The 18,058-nt window shown below is 36.6% G+C and overlaps 5 protein-coding genes and 1 long non-coding RNA gene across 6 annotated transcripts; 4 read left to right on the top strand and 2 right to left on the bottom strand.

Annotated features, from left to right (window-relative positions):
* Nucleotides 1-414: 414 nt before the first annotated feature.
* On the bottom strand, nt 415-1,129 carry LOC129796247 (39S ribosomal protein L12, mitochondrial). The gene has a single exon (XM_055838033.1). The coding sequence runs from the start codon at nt 1,053-1,055 to the stop codon at nt 498-500; it is 558 nt and encodes a 185-aa protein (XP_055694008.1). The 5' UTR covers nt 1,056-1,129; the 3' UTR covers nt 415-497.
* LOC129796244 (mpv17-like protein 2) lies at nt 1,127-2,290 on the top strand. The gene is made up of 2 exons (XM_055838030.1): nt 1,127-1,274; nt 1,351-2,290. The coding sequence occupies exon 2, from the start codon at nt 1,375-1,377 to the stop codon at nt 1,954-1,956; it is 582 nt and encodes a 193-aa protein (XP_055694005.1). The 5' UTR covers nt 1,127-1,274; nt 1,351-1,374; the 3' UTR covers nt 1,957-2,290.
* Nucleotides 2,291-5,179: 2,889 nt separating this feature from the next.
* On the top strand, nt 5,180-7,437 carry LOC129796245 (trafficking protein particle complex subunit 5). The gene is made up of 2 exons (XM_055838031.1): nt 5,180-7,199; nt 7,265-7,437. The coding sequence occupies exons 1-2, from the start codon at nt 6,600-6,602 to the stop codon at nt 7,361-7,363; spliced, it is 699 nt and encodes a 232-aa protein (XP_055694006.1). The 5' UTR covers nt 5,180-6,599; the 3' UTR covers nt 7,364-7,437.
* Nucleotides 7,372-7,910, bottom strand: LOC129796267 (uncharacterized). Its single transcript, XM_055838061.1, has 2 exons — nt 7,737-7,910; nt 7,372-7,663 (listed from the first exon to the last, which is right to left on the bottom strand). The coding sequence occupies exons 1-2, from the start codon at nt 7,872-7,874 to the stop codon at nt 7,451-7,453; spliced, it is 351 nt and encodes a 116-aa protein (XP_055694036.1). The 5' UTR covers nt 7,875-7,910; the 3' UTR covers nt 7,372-7,450.
* Nucleotides 7,911-7,958: 48 nt separating this feature from the next.
* Nucleotides 7,959-15,129, top strand: LOC129796187 (cathepsin L). The gene is made up of 4 exons (XM_055837963.1): nt 7,959-8,378; nt 8,705-8,811; nt 11,746-11,951; nt 14,222-15,129. Exons 2-4 carry the CDS (start codon nt 8,713-8,715, stop codon nt 14,940-14,942), a joined length of 1,026 nt encoding a protein of 341 aa, XP_055693938.1. The 5' UTR covers nt 7,959-8,378; nt 8,705-8,712; the 3' UTR covers nt 14,943-15,129.
* Nucleotides 15,130-16,330: 1,201 nt separating this feature from the next.
* Nucleotides 16,331-18,058, top strand: LOC129796292 (uncharacterized). Its single transcript, XR_008751209.1, has 2 exons — nt 16,331-16,656; nt 16,728-18,058. It is a non-coding gene; the product is annotated as an uncharacterized LOC129796292 (long non-coding RNA).

Below are 18,058 nucleotides of genomic sequence, written 5' to 3'. Positions count from 1 at the left end.
ATTTGATGTGCTTCCCGGAAAGTGCCATAAGTGGGTGGAAGTTGTTCAGGAAGACTGTTTATTGCATGAGGAAGTTTTTAACGAATCTTAAGAACCTCCTTTTCAACACCCGGCTGATCCTTGGTGTCATCTTTAGGTCAAAATCTGAGTCTATAAAAATGCTTCACGCAATTGCAAGGGAACTTCCTAAAAGGACAGATTTTGGTCCAAAGATGACACCAAGGATCAGCCGGGTGCTGAAAAAGAAATTCCTAAGATTCCTTAGAAACTTCCTGATGCGATTGGCAGTTATCCTGCTGAACTTCCAGGCACTTATGCTCCTTTCCGGGCACACATCAAACCGTTCCGGGAAGGAAGTGTACAAAATTCAAGTTGCTGCCTAAATCGATATTAGTTTTTCACGAAAAAGAAAAGTTCTTTAGAAAATCCTATTTTTTTTTATTTCAATCTAATTCCAAGGATTACAGGCTAAAAGGAAACGAAGAAAATGCTGAATTTTACTCAATAACAATTTCAGCGCCAACTTTCGTCAGGGCCTCCTTGAGCTTCTCTGCCTCATCTTTTGGGATGTCCTCCTTGACAATTGCCGGAGCACTCTCGACAAACTTCTTAGCCTGCACGAGGTTCATGCCCTCCAGGAGATTCTTCACCTCCTTAATGAGCGCCACCTTTTGCTTCTCATCGAACTTCATCAGCTTCACCTTGAAGGCAGTCTGTACGGTCTTGGGGGCAGCTTCCTCTTCGTCCTCCTCCTTGGGTGCTGCTGCCATTCCCACACCAGCCATTGGCATGAATGATGCATCTGGGAGGTTGAGTTTCCTCTTCAGCAATCCACTCAGCTCTGACACCTCAAGGAGATTGAGGGAGGCAATTTCATTGACAATTTTCACGAGTTTGGGGTTTTCCGGTGCATCTGTTCCTTCCGGTGGGGGCATTTTTAGTTTTTCCCCCGTGACAGCTGCCCCCGTGGCTGCTGTACTGTTCATGCGGCATCTTTGGGTGAGACTGCGCCAATTTGAGTAAGTTAAACTCAGGAAGCACCTCGAACTTTGCATTTTCACGGATTTTCTTGGATTTTCCTCAAATCTTCACGCCACTTGCCTTCTTGTTGAGACTCTCAAGAAACAAACATGTTTCATGTTTGTTTCAATGGTGCTCTCTCGAGTGTTTATTTTATCTCGGATTTTCAATCAATTTTCATGAGTTTTTCACCAAAAATCAGGCATTTCAAGGAGAATTTGCTTTATAAGTAAATTCCTGCGCAACATAATTGAGTAATTATTCATTTATTATTCATAATCACTCAGAATTTAACAACAAATTCTCATTGTTGTGTATCTGCCGTAAAAGTGAGGTTACCTCGCGTGCTTTAGGATGTTCCGGGAAGGATTGAAAGCGCTTTCCCGCAAGCCGGTAGTGCAAAAAATCATCACAGGACATCGCAAAGCCTTCAGTTTGAAGTATCTTGTCTTTACAAATGTGGCAATCTCAATGACACTCTCCGCCACGGGAGATATGCTCGAGCAGCAGTATCAGAAGAAGTTTGGGCAGCATCCTAGATGGGATAGGCAGAGGAGTCTCAGGATGGGAGTCACGGGCATTACCGTGGGGGTTGTTTGTCACTACTGGTACAACTTTATTGATAACTTCCTGCCCGGAAGAACGCTGCGACTTGTCTTGAAGAAGGTAGTTCTGGATCAGATGATTGGATCCCCCTTAGTAATTTCAACGCTCTTTGTCACCCTTGGGCTTCTCGATGGACAGTCTAGGAGTGAAATTGTGGATGAGATGAAGCAGAAATTCATTAGACTGTATACGGCAGAATGGATTATTTGGCCACCGGCACAAATTATCAATTTCCTGTGGCTTCCGTCCAAATATCGTGTCCTCTACGACAATACCATCTCACTGGGATACGATGTCTACACATCTCGTGTTGCAAATGATACCAGCTAGCAGGCGGAAGTATTCTTCTATAGTCTCTGAGAGGAATTTTCATCTCATCAGGAGATCTAGAAGAACTTCCGGAGCGTCTTTTATCTTTTAATCTTCGGAAAAAGGCTCTTATGGTAAGGAAATGAGTGTTCTCCAGCAGAGATTTGAAGTAGAGACCGAAGTCGATGGACTTTTCGTCGACGACGACTTGATGCAAAGTTTGCATCGACTTCGACGACTAAGTCGAGTTAGTCAGTCGAGCATAAGTCGACGACGACTCAACGACTTAGTCGACTTATAGAGGAAAATTACACAAAATTTTTTATACAGAGCATAAAGTTTATAATTAAATATTTTAGCTGTGTTTCTTTTAGACACAATTAGGGTCCCCACATTCCAAAAAACGTATGCGCCAAAAAAAAATTTTCCGGCCGTCCGTCCGTCCGTCCGTCCGGCCGGCCGGCCGGAACCTAACGCTAAATTGCAAGAGAACGGTGATAGATAGAGACTTGCGGTAAACGGCAAAGTTTAAATATCGACTGGAAGACATCCGATTATGATGTCAAATTTTACCCCCCCACCCCCCCCGTCCACCATTTTGAATAACCTCAAAATTTTGTTTTCGCTATATCTCAGCCGCTATTATAGCTAGAGGGCTGAAATTTTGATATGTTGTAGGGGCCATCAGTTTCATTTTAAACATTATTTTTGTGTTCTAAAGTAGTCAATATATACTTCTTTGAGTGTATCAAGAGGTCTATTGAGCTCATTTCACGGCAAGAATTTTCTTATTTTGCGAAAAATTCAATACTTTTGAGGCAGTATTAAGAATTTTCAATTAATTTAAATGTTTAATTTGTTTTTTTTATCACATTTTTTTGGAATGTTCAGGAGCTTTTTTTGGATTCTATTTTTTTTACCCTAGCGAATGGCATAATGAAGCTCTGAAAGCTCTAGAAATAGGTTTTTCTTAAATTTGCACAAAACTCCGAAGAGAGTTACAATGAAGCTCATAAGGAAGCTTTTAATAAAAAATATATTTCTGAAAGAATGAGTATGATCATAATATTTATTTAATATGCTTTTAGCCAAATTAAGGAGTACCAAATTTTGTATGGGAAGAGTTATTCGATGAAACAATCAAATTTCGCATAATTAAAAAAAAAAGAATAAAAATAATAAGATATTCTGGATTTTGTCGGCAGACAAAATCCTGGTTATAATAAGATATTCTGGATTTTGTCGGCAGACAAAATCCTGGTTATAATAAGATATTCTGGATTTTGTCGGCAGACAAAATCCTGGTTATAATAAGATATTCTGGATTTTGTCGGCAGACAAAATCATATAATAAGATATTCTGGATTTTGTCGGCAGACAAAATCCAGGTTATATTAAGATATTCTGGATTTTGTCGGCAGACAAAATCCAGGTTATAATAAGATATTCTGGATTTTGTCGGCAGACAAAATCCAGGTTATATTAAGATATTCTGGATTTTGTCGGCAGACAAAATCCTGGTTATATTAAGATATTCTGGATTTTGTCGGCAGACAAAATCATATAATAAGATATTCTGGATTTTGTCGGCAGACAAAATCCAGGTTATAATAAGATATTCTGGATTTTGTCGGCAGACAAAATCCAGGTTATATTAAGATATTCTGGATTTTGTCGGCAGACAAAATCCAGGTTATAATAAGATATTCTGGATTTTGTCGGCAGACAAAATCCAGGTTATAATAAGATATTCTGGATTTTGTCGGCAGACAAAATCCAGGTTATAATAAGATCTTCTGGATTGTGTCGGCAGACAAAATCCAGGTTATATTAAGATATTCTGGATTTTGTCGGCAGACAAAATCCAGGTTATATTAAGATATTCCGGATTTTGTCGGCAGACAAAATCCAGGTTATATTAAGATATTCTGGATTTTGTCGGCAGACAAAATCATATAATAAGATATTCTGGATTTTGTCGGCAGACAAAATCCAGGTTATAATAAGATATTCTGGATTTTGTCGGCAGACAAAATCCAGGTTATAATAAGATATTCTGGATTTTGTCGGCAGACAAAATCCTGGTTATAATAAGATATTCTGGATTTTGTCGGCAGACAAAATCCTGGTTATATTAAGATATTCTGGATTTTGTCGGCAGACAAAATCCAGGTTATATTAAGATATTCTGGATTTTGTCGGCAGACAAAATCCAGGTTATATTAAGATATTCTGGATTTTGTCGGCAGACAAAATCCTGGTTATATTAAGATATTCTGGATTTTGTCGGCAGACAAAATCCAGGTTATATTAAGATATTCTGGATTTTGTCGGCAGACAAAATCCAGGTTATATTAAGATATTCTGGATTTTGTCGGCAGACAAAATCCAGGTTATATTAAGATATTCTGGATTTTGTTGGCAGACAAAATCCTGGTTATAATAAGATATTCTGGATTTTGTCGGCAGACAAAATCCAGGTTATATTAAGATATTCTGGATTTTGTCGGCAGACAAAATCCAGGTTATATTAAGATATTCTGGATTTTGTCGGCAGACAAAATCCTGGTTATATTAAGATATTCTGGATTTTGTCGGCAGACAAAATCCTGGTTATATTAAGATATTCTGGATTTTGTCGGCAGACAAAATCCTGGTTATAATAAGATATTTTCATACCGACATAGCGTGACGCGTCTCGCTGAAAACGTCTCGTTGAGCTCTAGAACATACTAAAATTTCAGATCTCCAGCTATAAGGGAAGTGGTTGACAGTATTCCAAAATGGCGGACGGCGGCCATTTTGAATTTTTAAAATGCGAAAAAATGAAATTTTACACCCACATTTCTATAGAAAACTTCAAATCGGAAGTCTCTATCTATTACCGTTCTCGAGCTATAAGGCAAAATGGGGACCAATGGCAGGCCGGCCGGATCAAAAATTTTCCACCACCAGTTTTGGAATGTGGGTTGTCTGAAACGTGCTCATACCAAGTTTGAGCCCGATCTGAGGTGGTCGGTTTTTCCGACGATTACAATACTTGGTATGCCACGATTGTGGTATACCAACTAATATTTTACAGAAGTTGTAACGTTTCTTTGTTAGAAAAGGATTTTAAGAAAGATTGTTTCTTCTTCAACTGTTACGCGTTTGGCATTAACTTTTTATAAAATAAGTTGAAAAGAAAAAAAAAATATTTTCTCTTCAAAGTGCACGTTGCGCTTAAAATTAACTTATTATAAAAAAGTTTTTTTAGAGGTAGGGGAGACCGGGGTAAAAATAGTCAATTTGCGTAAATCCTTATCTGCAGGATTCCCCAAGGGCAAGAAAATTTCCTCGATAGGTCATTCTTATAGGAAATTTCCTGGCCTACAACTTTGTCTCAGACCACTTTTCTCTATCTTCACGGGAAATATGAGTTTTCGGGCTTTTCCTAAACCCTTCCGCTTCTGACTTTTTTTAGACGCGGCGGGTAAATATAGTCACCAGTTGGATAAATAAAGTCGGTTGAATTTTCCGGCATTTCCAATGATTTTCCACCTGAGAGATTGATAATAGTTGATAGCTAAACTTCTCACCTTTTGATCCGCGACAAGGAATTTCACTTTTATACGCACTAAAACAAAGAATTTTGCGATTTTCTCAATCACGTCATTTTGCAACAAATGGATGGAAAATATGCCAAAAATTTCGATCTCCCATATGATTTACATGGGATGACTAGATCTACCCCAAGGGGTATGTTTTGATTCAAAAAATTGTAGAGAAAAATCATTAAAAGTTAATGAAAAATACACCTTGGCAACGTTTTCTGCACTAACCCAGGTAGTGAGAAAAATTATCTGATGGGAAAACTGCTGAAGGAAATGTTCGGAAAACGCGTTTTTCTCAATACGCAAAAGTTTGGGAAATGGGCCAAAAATCTATTTTCATTTTTAACTCCTAAAGTACTGATCGGATAACCTCCAAATTACTGTCAAAAATTATAGGTTGGTAGGGCTTTGCACCCTAATTTTTTCCGATTTTTCCGATTTATATTTTGGGAGAAATTGGCATTTGAAAATTCCAAAATGACTATTTTTACCCCGGTCTCCCCTAAATTGTATTTTTAAATCATAAGAAATTTTGAGGTTTTTCATAAATTAAAAAACTAAAAATGATCAAATTATTATTATTTTTTGAGCACTAGTCGACTTTGAGTCGACTTGAGATCGACTACGACGACTTACGACTAGTCGACAAAATTGATCAACGACGACGACTCAAGAAAATCCATCGACTAGTCACTAGTCGCGACTTCAACTCGACTAACTTCGGTCTCTAATTTGAAGTATTTACTCAGGAATATTTAGTAAAGATTTCTTTTAAAAGTATTTTGAGTTTCCTTGGACTTGTCGTAGACTATAGTCCAAAATACGAAAAGGAGACATAATGAGCCTTATTCAGCGACCAAGAAACCCTTGAAATTCCCTTGAAAGCTTGAGATTTCAGGATCACAACTTTTCTTCTTACTCCGGGGAAAAGCATCGTTTGCTGGTTGGATTACTTTCATCATCATCTCTCCTTGTCGGCTGTTAGTGACTCCAAATGGCTCACAGACGGCTAGAATCATCCTTGCCTGGAATTCTCGGAATCTTCAAAGCGTCCATAACCTCCTCGGTTTGATGTTTCAAGTAACGCGATATTTCTTCTATGTTTCACCTCGCAAAGAAACATTTTGTGCTCTTGAAACACAATCACAGGAAAAGTTTACAAAATCTTCCTCAAAATCTCCTGGCCAGAGCCTCCAAATGAGCTTAAATATAGCAGCCAATCGTCCACGGACAAGTATCCTGGATAAACCACTGTCACGTGGAAAAGGAGAAGTGTCCTTGAGTTGCTTTGCCCTGCTCTTCTCGGAGCTCGTTCAGTACTCCCAGAGTCGCGTCTACACGGTGGCTGAACTCCAGAATCGCCTCCATGAGCTGGGACAGGATGTTGGGGTGCGCATAATTGATTTGTACTTTGTACGCGAGAGGAATTCAAAGCGGGAAACAAAGCTCATCAATGTGTTGCTGTTCATAAAGACAACCTGCTGGAAGTGTCTCTTCGGACGGGAAGCGGATAAGCTGGAGCATGCCAATGATGATGAGAGGACGTACTATATCATTGAGAAGGAGCCACTTGTTAATAAATTCATCAGTGTGCCCAAGGATAAGGGTTCCCTGAACTGTGCCACCTTCACGGCGGGAATTATTGAAGCTGTCCTCACAAATTGTGGCTTTGTAAGTCTTCCGGATGATGATTTCCTAGATTGCTTGAGTGATTGTTTCTTTTTATCTGTGTGTAGCCCTGCAAGGTGTCTGCGCATTGGCACAAAGGAACAACGTATATGGTCAAATTTGAGGATCACGTAATTGCCAGGGATAAGCAGCTGGAGGAGAAATGAATTCCACGTTTATTAATATTCTCCAATATTTATTCTCATTCACTAATTATAATAAATTCCACAGAGGACACTGAGTGTGTGGGGCATTTAGATGAATTTGAATTTACGATCACGATAGGAAACTTGACCAGTCCGGTAGAGATGTTCTCGTCCTTCGCGCTCCCTCTTCATCATCCACCCGTAGAGAGTGATGGGCAGAAGGACAAGGAAGAACCCCTTCCGGGTGGTCTTGAAGTTGGGCTTAAAGTGTTCGTACTGCGTCACACGGGCTGCCTGGAATCTCTGGAGTCCCTGATCGAACTGAATTCCGGAAGATGGGAAGAAAAATGTAAACATTGATGACATAACAGAGGAAAGACAACAAAATACTCACAATATGACCTCCGCCCTCGACTCTATGGGGATTTGTTAGCTGCTTGAGGAACTCCTGCCGCATATTCATGCGGAATTTCTGCCGTTCCAGCAGTTTTTCCCGTGTTTTGGCATCCACATCGTACTGATTGTCCCCCATTTTTTTCCGAACTACTAAACCCTTCAACTACCCACTCCGGATCCTTCAATCGCTTTTGAAAAACCCTCCAACTGACGCTCAGCTGTGAGTATTTTCTGCAGCCAACTTCATGTTGTTTTTAATCAATTTGTATTTTTTTTGTTCGCTTTTTATCAATTTTCTTTGCGAAAATTCTCCAAATTTCCATTGTTGACCCACGGAAAGGCTATCAAATTGCAAATTGAAAAATAAAATTCCAAAAGATAAAAATTTTGGGAATTTTTGGGGGAAAACTCAGAACGCTGACGCACGTTGAATGTTATCGCGTGCGTCACATGATAACTGTCAGATTTTGTGACACAAAGAAAATTTGCAATTAAAAGCAACCGATTCCCAGGAAGTTCCTTCAGTTGTGCTCCCGCATTATTTCCGTGGCATTCAGACAGTCAAGATCTAATTAGTGCGAAGAGAAGTCCAGTGTTGGGAGTTTAGTAAAATATACTCAAGTGGAGGCATTTTAACTTGGTAAGAAAAAGTCTTTTACGACGTAATTAGAAGTTTTCTCTTCAACCACCTTCAAGTTCTCAGAAGAATTATTCATCATTTTTGGCTGTTTTTGCACAAATTTCATTCTTTTCTTTACAATATTTTACATCGCAATTTGTGGGGGGAAAACTTGTCTAATCAGCAATGTTTTTCTCCTCTCTGTTTTCTCTTTTTCCCTAACTGACTTCGCGCACCTCTAAAATAATCAATTTTCCCCACTTTTTACTCACTCCAAATGCTCTTTGTTAGCTGATAAAGACTTTTTTTTTAATAATTAATTAACATTCTCTAAAATCTCTTTTCAGTGACAATAATGATGAAATTAGTGGGATTTGCCTTATTGGCTGTGATTGCGACCGCGCAGGCGGTTTCCTTTTTCGATTTAGCCCTCGAGGAATGGAAGGCCTTCAAGGTAAGGAAAATGTATTTTATGTGAAAATTGCACGCGTTATCAACCCACCTCGTTATCACCTATAAACGTGAATCATATTCAGATGTATATTAGACTAGGGCTAGATAAAAGCTGTTGCTGTATTGAAAATAAATATTTACTCTTTGTCGTCGTCTGAGGGTAATGGCAGAGATAAATGTTTGTTTAGCTGGTCATTTTGGGAGATTTGCCAAGAAATGTTAGTTGCGGGAAAAGAATTGCAAAATAGACAACAAAGATCATTCAGCTTATCAGTTTTCTTTATTTTAAAAAGTAGGTAAACAATCTTTTGCTACAGACATACAATATTTCTTATCATTAACCCTTGGCTACAGGCTTGAGATAAACCTTTTTGCGTCTATTGGCTCATTCAAAACATGAAATACTATTTTGTTTTCTAATTTTTAATGTTTTTATTGCTATTTTTACGTATTTTATGCATATTTGCATGGAAAGGCTTGAAAGAACCTTTAACATGAAGAAGAAGAAGAATTTTCCAATTGGTTAACCCTTTCACGCTCTTTGGGTCATTATAGACTCAAACGTGAAACATTTTATTTTCCAAATTTTTATGGATTTACTTGTTTTTCCAAGGTGATAAGTACATGAAATTCACACAAAAATGTCATAGAAGACGCAGAGCCTCATCATAATGAAAGGAGCGCGTGTTTCAATGATTTTACGTGGACGCAAAAGGGTTAATCCAATAAGAAAGGGGATGGTATAACCTCTATTTCGTGAAGAAAAGTCACTTTTTGTTGAACAAAATGTATGAGGAATTTCTCGATTTCTCGATCAATCTCGACTGATTCCCGAGAAACACTTTAACTTTTTTAACACCGCACCGGAGGACTTTACTGGTACTTCCTACCAATTTGAACCTTAAAATCGTCACAAAATAAAATCTATTGGACTAATTTCGATGAATTAAGCATCTATGTGTAGGGAATTTTAATTACTTTCAGATAGCAGAAAGAAAATCTCGAGAAAAGTCTTTTCTTTGAAAGATAATTGAGGTCAAAGTCAGAATCCAACGCGGAGGATCAAATTGGTAATAACTACCAGTCAAAACCCCATACATTTTAGCCAGAGTGTTTTGAGGTTATGTTTCCCCATATCTCCCAAATAAAGTACTCTTGTTCACTTTTCCTCACTGAAAATCATTAATGTGGACTAATTTTATTGCCGGAAGTGACTAAAAAGTTACTTAAAGAATCAAAGTTTGTGATGATTTAGGCGCAATAATAAATTAAGCAAAACTGCAGCTAAAAAAGTCGTTTGAATTGGCAATTTTGCATCGATTCGACGCATTTTTTTTTTCAGTGACGATTTTCTCAATTAAATATTTAGTAATTAGGTACAGGAATGCTTGAAGGAGATTAAGAATTAGTGAAACTTTCGATCCTCGTTCAATAAACTGATTAATAATTAATTATTGAGCAAATTTTATCAGCTGGTACTTATTACCAATTTGATCCTCCGCGTTGTGCCAAATGTTGGGTCCTCCAAGTTAATATTAATAAGTCAATCTTCACGAAAAGTACTGATTTCTCGGGATTGGTCACCCTCCTGCCAATAAAGAAATGAAACATGAAAAGGACATTGAAACATTGACCTATTTTTCATGATATTCGTTCTTGGGATGCTTTCAAACCTTTTAGTAGACTTTTCTCTGTGAAAAAGGTCTTCATTGACCCTTAATACGTAAATTTAGTCTATGACAATGACGAAGAAATCATTACTTTTGGTTAATAAATTCAGAGAAAAATAATGTTTCATGTTAGAGTTAGCACAAAGTGCGTAATGTGTTAAAAATTTATAATACATACTCAAGAAGAGGGAATTTAGTTAATTTTTAAGTCTCTGCTAGTATAATTAGTCTTAAAATTAGACAGTTTTTATTTGTCTAACATAGAAAGAATAATCTGTTTGTATTAATCTTTGTTGGACTATATCTTACTGAAACATAAAACATTTCATTTTTTACGAGTTTCTATTGAAATTAATTTATTCTTTGTGCTTTTTCTGGACAGTTTTTCTAAAATTTTTATGAAAAGAAGTCAATAAAACGTTTATTAAGGGAAAAAGGCTCTAAAATCATTTATATTTTCTTGAAAAAGATTAATGTTTTTTTGTTTCAATGTTTCACGTAAAAAATCGAGGATGTAAACTTATTTAAATCAGGTCACGTGAATTTTATTCATTTTATTGAAATTCTAAATTACTTTTCGGCTTTTTAACAATTTCTTTTATAAGTTGAAATATCATTAAAATTATCCTTTAGTCCTTAAATTTTACAAATTACGTTGAAGATCTTTTTAAAAATCCTTTTTTTTGCAAAAATTAGTCAAGTCTGACTAGAAAAATTGCAATCAAATTAATTCTTTATTGTAATTAAATGGTGAGATCAAATTGCGCGTAATTCAATTGCTTTCCTACAAACTTGCAAGAATATTCTACTTACAAAAATAAAGGAAACTATTAAAGTGATAAACTCTCGATCGAAGATGAGTTTATGTTTTCTTTTTTCGGTCACGCATGTGACTTTTAGCATTGATTGCGTGCTCCAGATTTTTCTCACATGACTTTTGAATGCAGAAAAAAAGAGTAATTAAATCTTAAATCAATTACAATTAATAGTCACAACATGATCAATTTCCGCCTCTCCGTTGTGGCGTCTTTTTGATAAAAAGAAAATAAAGAAGAAAATGACTCTGAAGTCCACCATGTGATTCACTGTGGGATTGCAGCTCAAAAGGGAATCGCGCGAGATTGACCGCGGAGAGCAATATCTCCATACAGATTACATCATCTTTCGCGGAATTGTTTTCTTGTTCTTTTCTTTGTGCTTTTAGGCTTTTTTTTTTCTTTGCTTTCTTGCTAATTCTTAATTCTCTTTCTCTCTCTTTATTCCAGGCGGAGCATAGCAAAGCTTACAGGGATGCGCATGAGGATAAGATGCGTTTTGAAATTTTCAAAGACAACAAACACAAAATTGCGCGTCACAACCAGAGATTTAATGAGGGAAAGGTCACATATAAGTTGGGATTGAATAAATATGCCGATTTGCTACATCATGAATTTGTGGGGAAGATGAATGGCTTCAACAAGACGGCATTCAAGTAAGTTTGTTCCTCCTCAAAATCACTTTATTTCTTTGACCCATTTCTTAGGCCTCCCCTTCGTGTTATTTTATTCTCTTTATTTTTTTTACTAAAATTGCTTTGTCTCCTTTTTTTATTTGAAAGAAAAGAAATTTTTAAAATTCACAAAAAGAGGTGAAGAAAAATGCAAATGAGTCAAATTTCTGCGTGTGTGTGTGATGACGAAAAGGGGGCAGTTCAAACTCTAAATTCAGAAATGAGAATTCAGTCCATTTTAAAAGCTGATAATGGGAAAATTTTTGCATTTATGATGATTCATTAATACAAAGAAAGAAATGAAAAAACTCATTTTGAGGCTATTAGCTTTGCTGGATGAGAGATAAAACTCAAATACTATCGCTTTTTTTTCATCCTCAATGATTCAAATGAGAGATGGAATGTGTGTGAAAAATGAATAATATTGAAAAGCATGATAAGGTTTGTTTGTTTTAAATAAATATATTTGGGAATTTTGGCAGCTGGTTTGTGACTTAAAAGAAAAGAGTTTTTGATTAGGAAGCTTTGGAATGTTAGTGGGGAAAAATTAGTCAGAGAAAGATAAAATAAACTATTAGAAAGATAATGAGACTTTATTTGATTTAGAGCAAATAGACTTTGTTTATGAAAATAAATGGAAAATTTCAAAAAGCTATTTAATATTAATGTAAAAAAGGTTCTTTGAAATTATTTTTTAAATTTAAATACATATAAAGGAATAATTTTAGGAAATTAATTTAGTAAAAATAACATCTAGCATAGTCACAGATTATAACTGTTAGACCTTTACTTTTGCTAGAACTTTTTATACAAGTCGAATGAAGTTCCCTAATAAGTTCGGCTTAGTCAGTTTCCTAAGTTAGGTTTAATTTTTTTTTATTAGCTTTTTAGGCCGCGCTTAAGTTTTTTAGATCCTTTAAATTAGTCTTTTAATGTTTTAAAGTCTGGCTATGCTGAAACGGAATTGAATGCATTTTTGGATGATTTGTACAATTTTAGATGCTTAAACTCGATCGAAATTAAAAAAAATGCACTCAGACCCGATTTAGCCTGACTTATTCCTAAAATCTTAAAAGTCTAACCGTAAGAGACTTAATTTTTTTTTACGATCAGTCGTTTAAGGTTAGGTCAGGCTGAATTGGGATTGAATGCATTTTTGACTGAATTTTTTCAATATCGAATGTCCGAAGATGAAATATTACGAGCTTAATCGTCTTTACTCATTGATATTCGTAAAAATCATTAGAAATGCACAATTTTGTCAAAAATCTTTTATTTTCTTTTCTTAATGGGACTTTTTCAACGATCAAGAAACCTTTTAAATCTTTGAAATTTCAAGATTTCAAGCGAATTGAAAGGGTTGTTTGATAGCTGAATAAAGCTCAATATTCGGAATTTATAAGATTTTGATTAGATCTAGATTAGATTCATAAATTTTTTTTAATTATGAATCTAAATTCTTTTTTTTTTAAAGATTTCTGTAACAGAAATTATTTTATTTTCGATTTTAATTTTCTTTTATTGCACAAAAATAGAACGATTTTAAAGCATCAACTGTCAAACTCTTATAAAAGCTTTTTTATTATAGGAAAAGAAAAGATTTTTTACAGAATTTACTGCAGTCCTATTTAGTCTGATCTAAACTTGAAATCTTAAAAGCCCGACTTACAAAACTTAGAGTGAAATTCACATAGTTAGACAGTCTTAAGTTTTCTTAAGAAAAATTTAAGATATAATAAAAAGAACTATTTACTGGAAACAATCACTAAGGAAAATATTTTTTCCATGAGTTTAGGGAAATTATTGCTGGAGAATTATCGGCTTTTACAATACACAAGTACAATTTTCTATTTCTTAAGATCGTCGAAATTCTTAAATTCATCGAAATTCTTAAAAATCATCAAAAAATATACATTCTTAAAAAAAAACTTAAGGAGTCTTAAGTTTTCTGAACTTTTCTTAAAACTCTTAGATTTCTTAAGAAAACTTAAGACTGTCTTACTAGTGAATTTTACCTTTAGTTTTAGCTAGAAAAACTTGAGTCTAGCTTTAAAAATGTTAACTAAGACTTCTTTAAGCGTTAAAAGGAGATGTTTTGATTGGGAAAAACCTCTGAAGCTGCATTATCCTTCATTATTTTATGAAAAAAAAATCTTTTTATTCTTCTCTCATTATCTATCTATCTTCTATTTTTTACAATTTTACGAAAATTCTTGCATTGTTTTCAAGTTTTCCTTTCTTTCCCTTTGCAGCAATCGCATTACAGAGCACCGTGTGGAAGTTGGAGCAACATTCATTGAGCCAGCAAATGTTGAAGTACCCGAGACGGTGGATTGGCGCACAAAGGGTGCCGTGACGGGTGTTAAGGATCAAGGGCATTGCGGTTCATGCTGGTCATTTTCTGCAACAGGTGCCCTCGAGGGGCAACATTTCCGCAAAACTGGTGTCCTTGTTTCCCTGTCTGAGCAGAATCTCGTCGATTGTTCGGGCTCATATGGGAATGATGGGTGCAATGGGGGTTTGATGGATAATGCTTTCCACTACATTAAGGACAATGGGGGCATTGATACGGAGAAAACGTATCCATATGAGGCCATTGATGACACATGCAGGTACAACCCGAAGAATCGTGGTGCCACCGATAGGGGTTTTGTGGACATTCCAACGGGAAATGAGCAAAAGATGAAGGCTGCTGTTGCCACCATTGGCCCCGTGTCCGTTGCCATTGATGCCAGCCACGAATCCTTCCAACTCTACTCATCGGGTGTTTACTACGAACCCGAATGCAGCCCTGAGCAATTGGATCATGGAGTTCTGGTTGTTGGGTATGGCACAGATGAGACTGGAGAGGATTATTGGTTGGTTAAGAATTCCTGGGGTACATCATGGGGTGACAAGGGGTACGTGAAGATGGCAAGAAATAAGGAGAATCACTGCGGAATTGCAACTGCTTCATCCTACCCTCTTGTCTAGACAGGAGGGAGCTTCTTTGCTGTTATTTTTATTTCAATTTATACCTCCTCCTCCTCCTCCTCCTTGTCTCAGCGATCATCCAACGTTATTTACCGATTAATAAGAAAAAAAGAAATAAGTGAGTATTTGAATATTTTTTTGTCTGTTTTTATACTTAAAAATAAAACAAGATAAAGGAGTAAGAAAATTAGTTTGAATTTTTTAAAATCTTCTTTATGAATGAATGTCCTTTTAGTTGAGTAAGGTGTATAAATAGGCCCCAAAGGTTCCGGCAGTTTTAACAACCTGCAAAAAGGATATTTTTTAGTGAGAAGTCAATCATAACGCGTCCAGTTATAAGAGTTGGTGTCCCACAACGTGTAGAAGTTTGTTTATGCACTGTAATGCGATTTGTGAGCAATATTTGATTCAATAAAATGGTCATATCTCTGGTTCTAAGTATAAGACCTTAAAAAATGATTTTGACTAGTTTTAAAAGGTCTTAAACCAGGTTATAATGTGGGATAAATTTTTATAGTGTTCAGAATACAAAATGGCGGCTTTTTTGTTTTATCAAAACAGTCCTCAAGAAATGGTTCTAGACGTTTCTAATGTTCTAGAAAGTTGTAGAGAATTGCAAAACCTTTAATTTGATACTAAGATGAGCAAAATCGGACAAGCCGTTCAAGAGATATGGCTCTTATAACTTTTCAAATTCAAGAATGTTTCAAATAGCTGTATCTTCAAAACGGTACCATAGATTATCCTCATTTTTTGCATGGTGAAAGATATTGAGTCAGGCTGTAACATATTTAAAATTCAAGGAAATCGATAATGGGGATTCGGAGATATTGCCCCTTAAAGTTAGGCAATTTTTGTTTTTGATTTTAGCGCCTCTTGCGGATGTTTTTGGAACTTGAAATGTTCTAGACAGTCGTAGGGCGTCTTAAAACCTTTCATTTGAGCTTGAGTTGGTTAAAATCGGTTAAGCCGTTCTCGAGTTATATCGAAAAAACACTTTTACTTTAGGCCGCCATATTTGCTAAACCGCTTGACCGATTTTCAAGTATGAATTATCGATGAAAGCGTCTCACTGAGCTCTACAACAAACTAAATTTTCAGACCTCTAGCTATAAGGGAAGTGGTTGACTGTATTTTAGTATGGCGGATGGCGGCCATCTTGGATTTTGAAAATGCAAAAAAAAAGAAATTTTACACCCACATTTCTATAGAAAACTTCAAACCCAAAGTCTCTATAGGTCGGCAGACCGGCCGGAACAAAAATTTTCCATCACCATTTTCATAATGTGGGATGTCTAACACGTGCTCATACCAAGTTTGAGCCCGATCTGAGGTGGTTGGTTTTTCCGACGATTACAATACTTGGTGTTGGCCACGAAGTGGAACACCAACTAAGTAAGAAAGATCTGAGAAGAAAAAAACGTGAAGAACCTGAACTAAAGTATTGATGGAAATTGTTGTTAATCCACATGCAGAGATTCCTTTTGCCCTCTGACCCATTGCGAAGAGAATACTGAAGATTCTCTGATCGTTCACTTGAAGATCATACCATGTAGTTTGCCACAGTGCATTCGCGATGTCTTCTGTGTGATCAAGAAGAATTTGACTGTTGTACGACAAGACGAGTAGTTGAAAGAAGACATTGGAAATGAGAAAGACCGTCCCTATGGAGATTGAAATGAAACGCGCAACGTACAGCGAAAGGCAGAGAAAGGTGAAAATTGAGAGGATTATGTGCAAACTCAAATGCCAAAGAATTTTACGTAAACCATTGATTTGCTGTAGGACACGAACGTGCATAAAATAGGCATTTCTCAGGATCTCTCCGCCCTCATTCCATGCAACATCGCGGCAATTTATGCGGGAAATTAGCGCAGAAATTGCCCGAAGTTCTCCTGAGAGGTACCCAACACTGATGGTCAAGACAAAGTCCAATCCAACAACAACAGAGCCCAAAACAACAACTGTTACAAGTTGCACAGCAATGTTGAGTGGTCTGTAGAGGATGCTCGTTTCCGGTAGCCACGGGAGGGTGTACAAAAGGGGGGAGACGTAGTTACTCGCGTACGTGTTGTAAGCACTCATCATTATCACCGTGAGAACGGTCAGAGTGAAGTCGAATCTGCAAAAAAATCAGTAAAAAAAAGCAAATTCAGCGTCTTAATAAATTCAGCAAATTATTTTAATAAAGAAATTTCATTCAGAAACTAAAGAATTAAATTTAACAAATACCTATATAAAGAAAAAAGTTACAAAAAAAAGTTAAGCAATAATTTAAAAACTGAAAAAGAAATCCAGCAGGTAATAAATTTATTTAGAAAATTGAAGGAAATGAATTCAGAAACTAAAGAAAATTAAGTCAGAAACTCAAGAAAATTATTTCAAAAATTGAAAAAAATACCTAATGTTTTAATTAATTTACAAACTGAAAAATCAATATCGCAATGAAAAAGAATTCAGCAAAGACAGAAAAAAATTCTGATAATAATTCAGCAACTGACACGAAGTAATTGAATTCCGGTTATTTAAAAAAAAGAAACTGATGAATTAAGTTAAAAGCCTAGAAGCTCCAGTGGTAAAGAGAGCTAAAGCGCCACTCAATACCACCCATCACTGGGGTTGTGGGTTCGATTCCCGCAGCGGTTCGCCGTTTCTGGCCTGGCGCTTCCTTCCCTTTCTTTCCTTTCTACTCCACAGCTATTCCTTTCCTGCTCGGACGACTGCTGCCCCCAAACGGGATGGAGCCAACATCAACATCAGCGCCATCTGCGAGACGGAAGGGCAACAAGTAGACAGAGTCCCATAGTCGTGTGCCGGTCAATCAGCGATAATGTGCAGCTGCATACAGTGAGTGCCTGCGTTTGCGGAACTTCCTATATATATGGGTCGGAGCCAAAGATGAACAGAGCAGCCTGGTGGCGGAGGGACAACGCTGGTAAAACCGATCTACACTGTGTGGCCTGCCGAACGAACACCAGTGCCCAGCGTCTGTGCTGAATGATTGCGGAACTTCCCGTGCAGTCGCCACCGACGGGACTCTCCCCCTACAAAATCTACATTGTAATTAGAAACAAATTGAATTTGTGATAAGAAACATTGTAAATTGAGTAGGAAAA

The sequence above is a fragment of the Lutzomyia longipalpis genome, chromosome 4 (assembly GCF_024334085.1).
Source record: "Lutzomyia longipalpis isolate SR_M1_2022 chromosome 4, ASM2433408v1".
NCBI lineage: Eukaryota > Metazoa > Arthropoda > Insecta > Diptera > Psychodidae > Lutzomyia > Lutzomyia longipalpis.
This window is presented reverse-complemented; position numbering and strand designations above follow the sequence as displayed.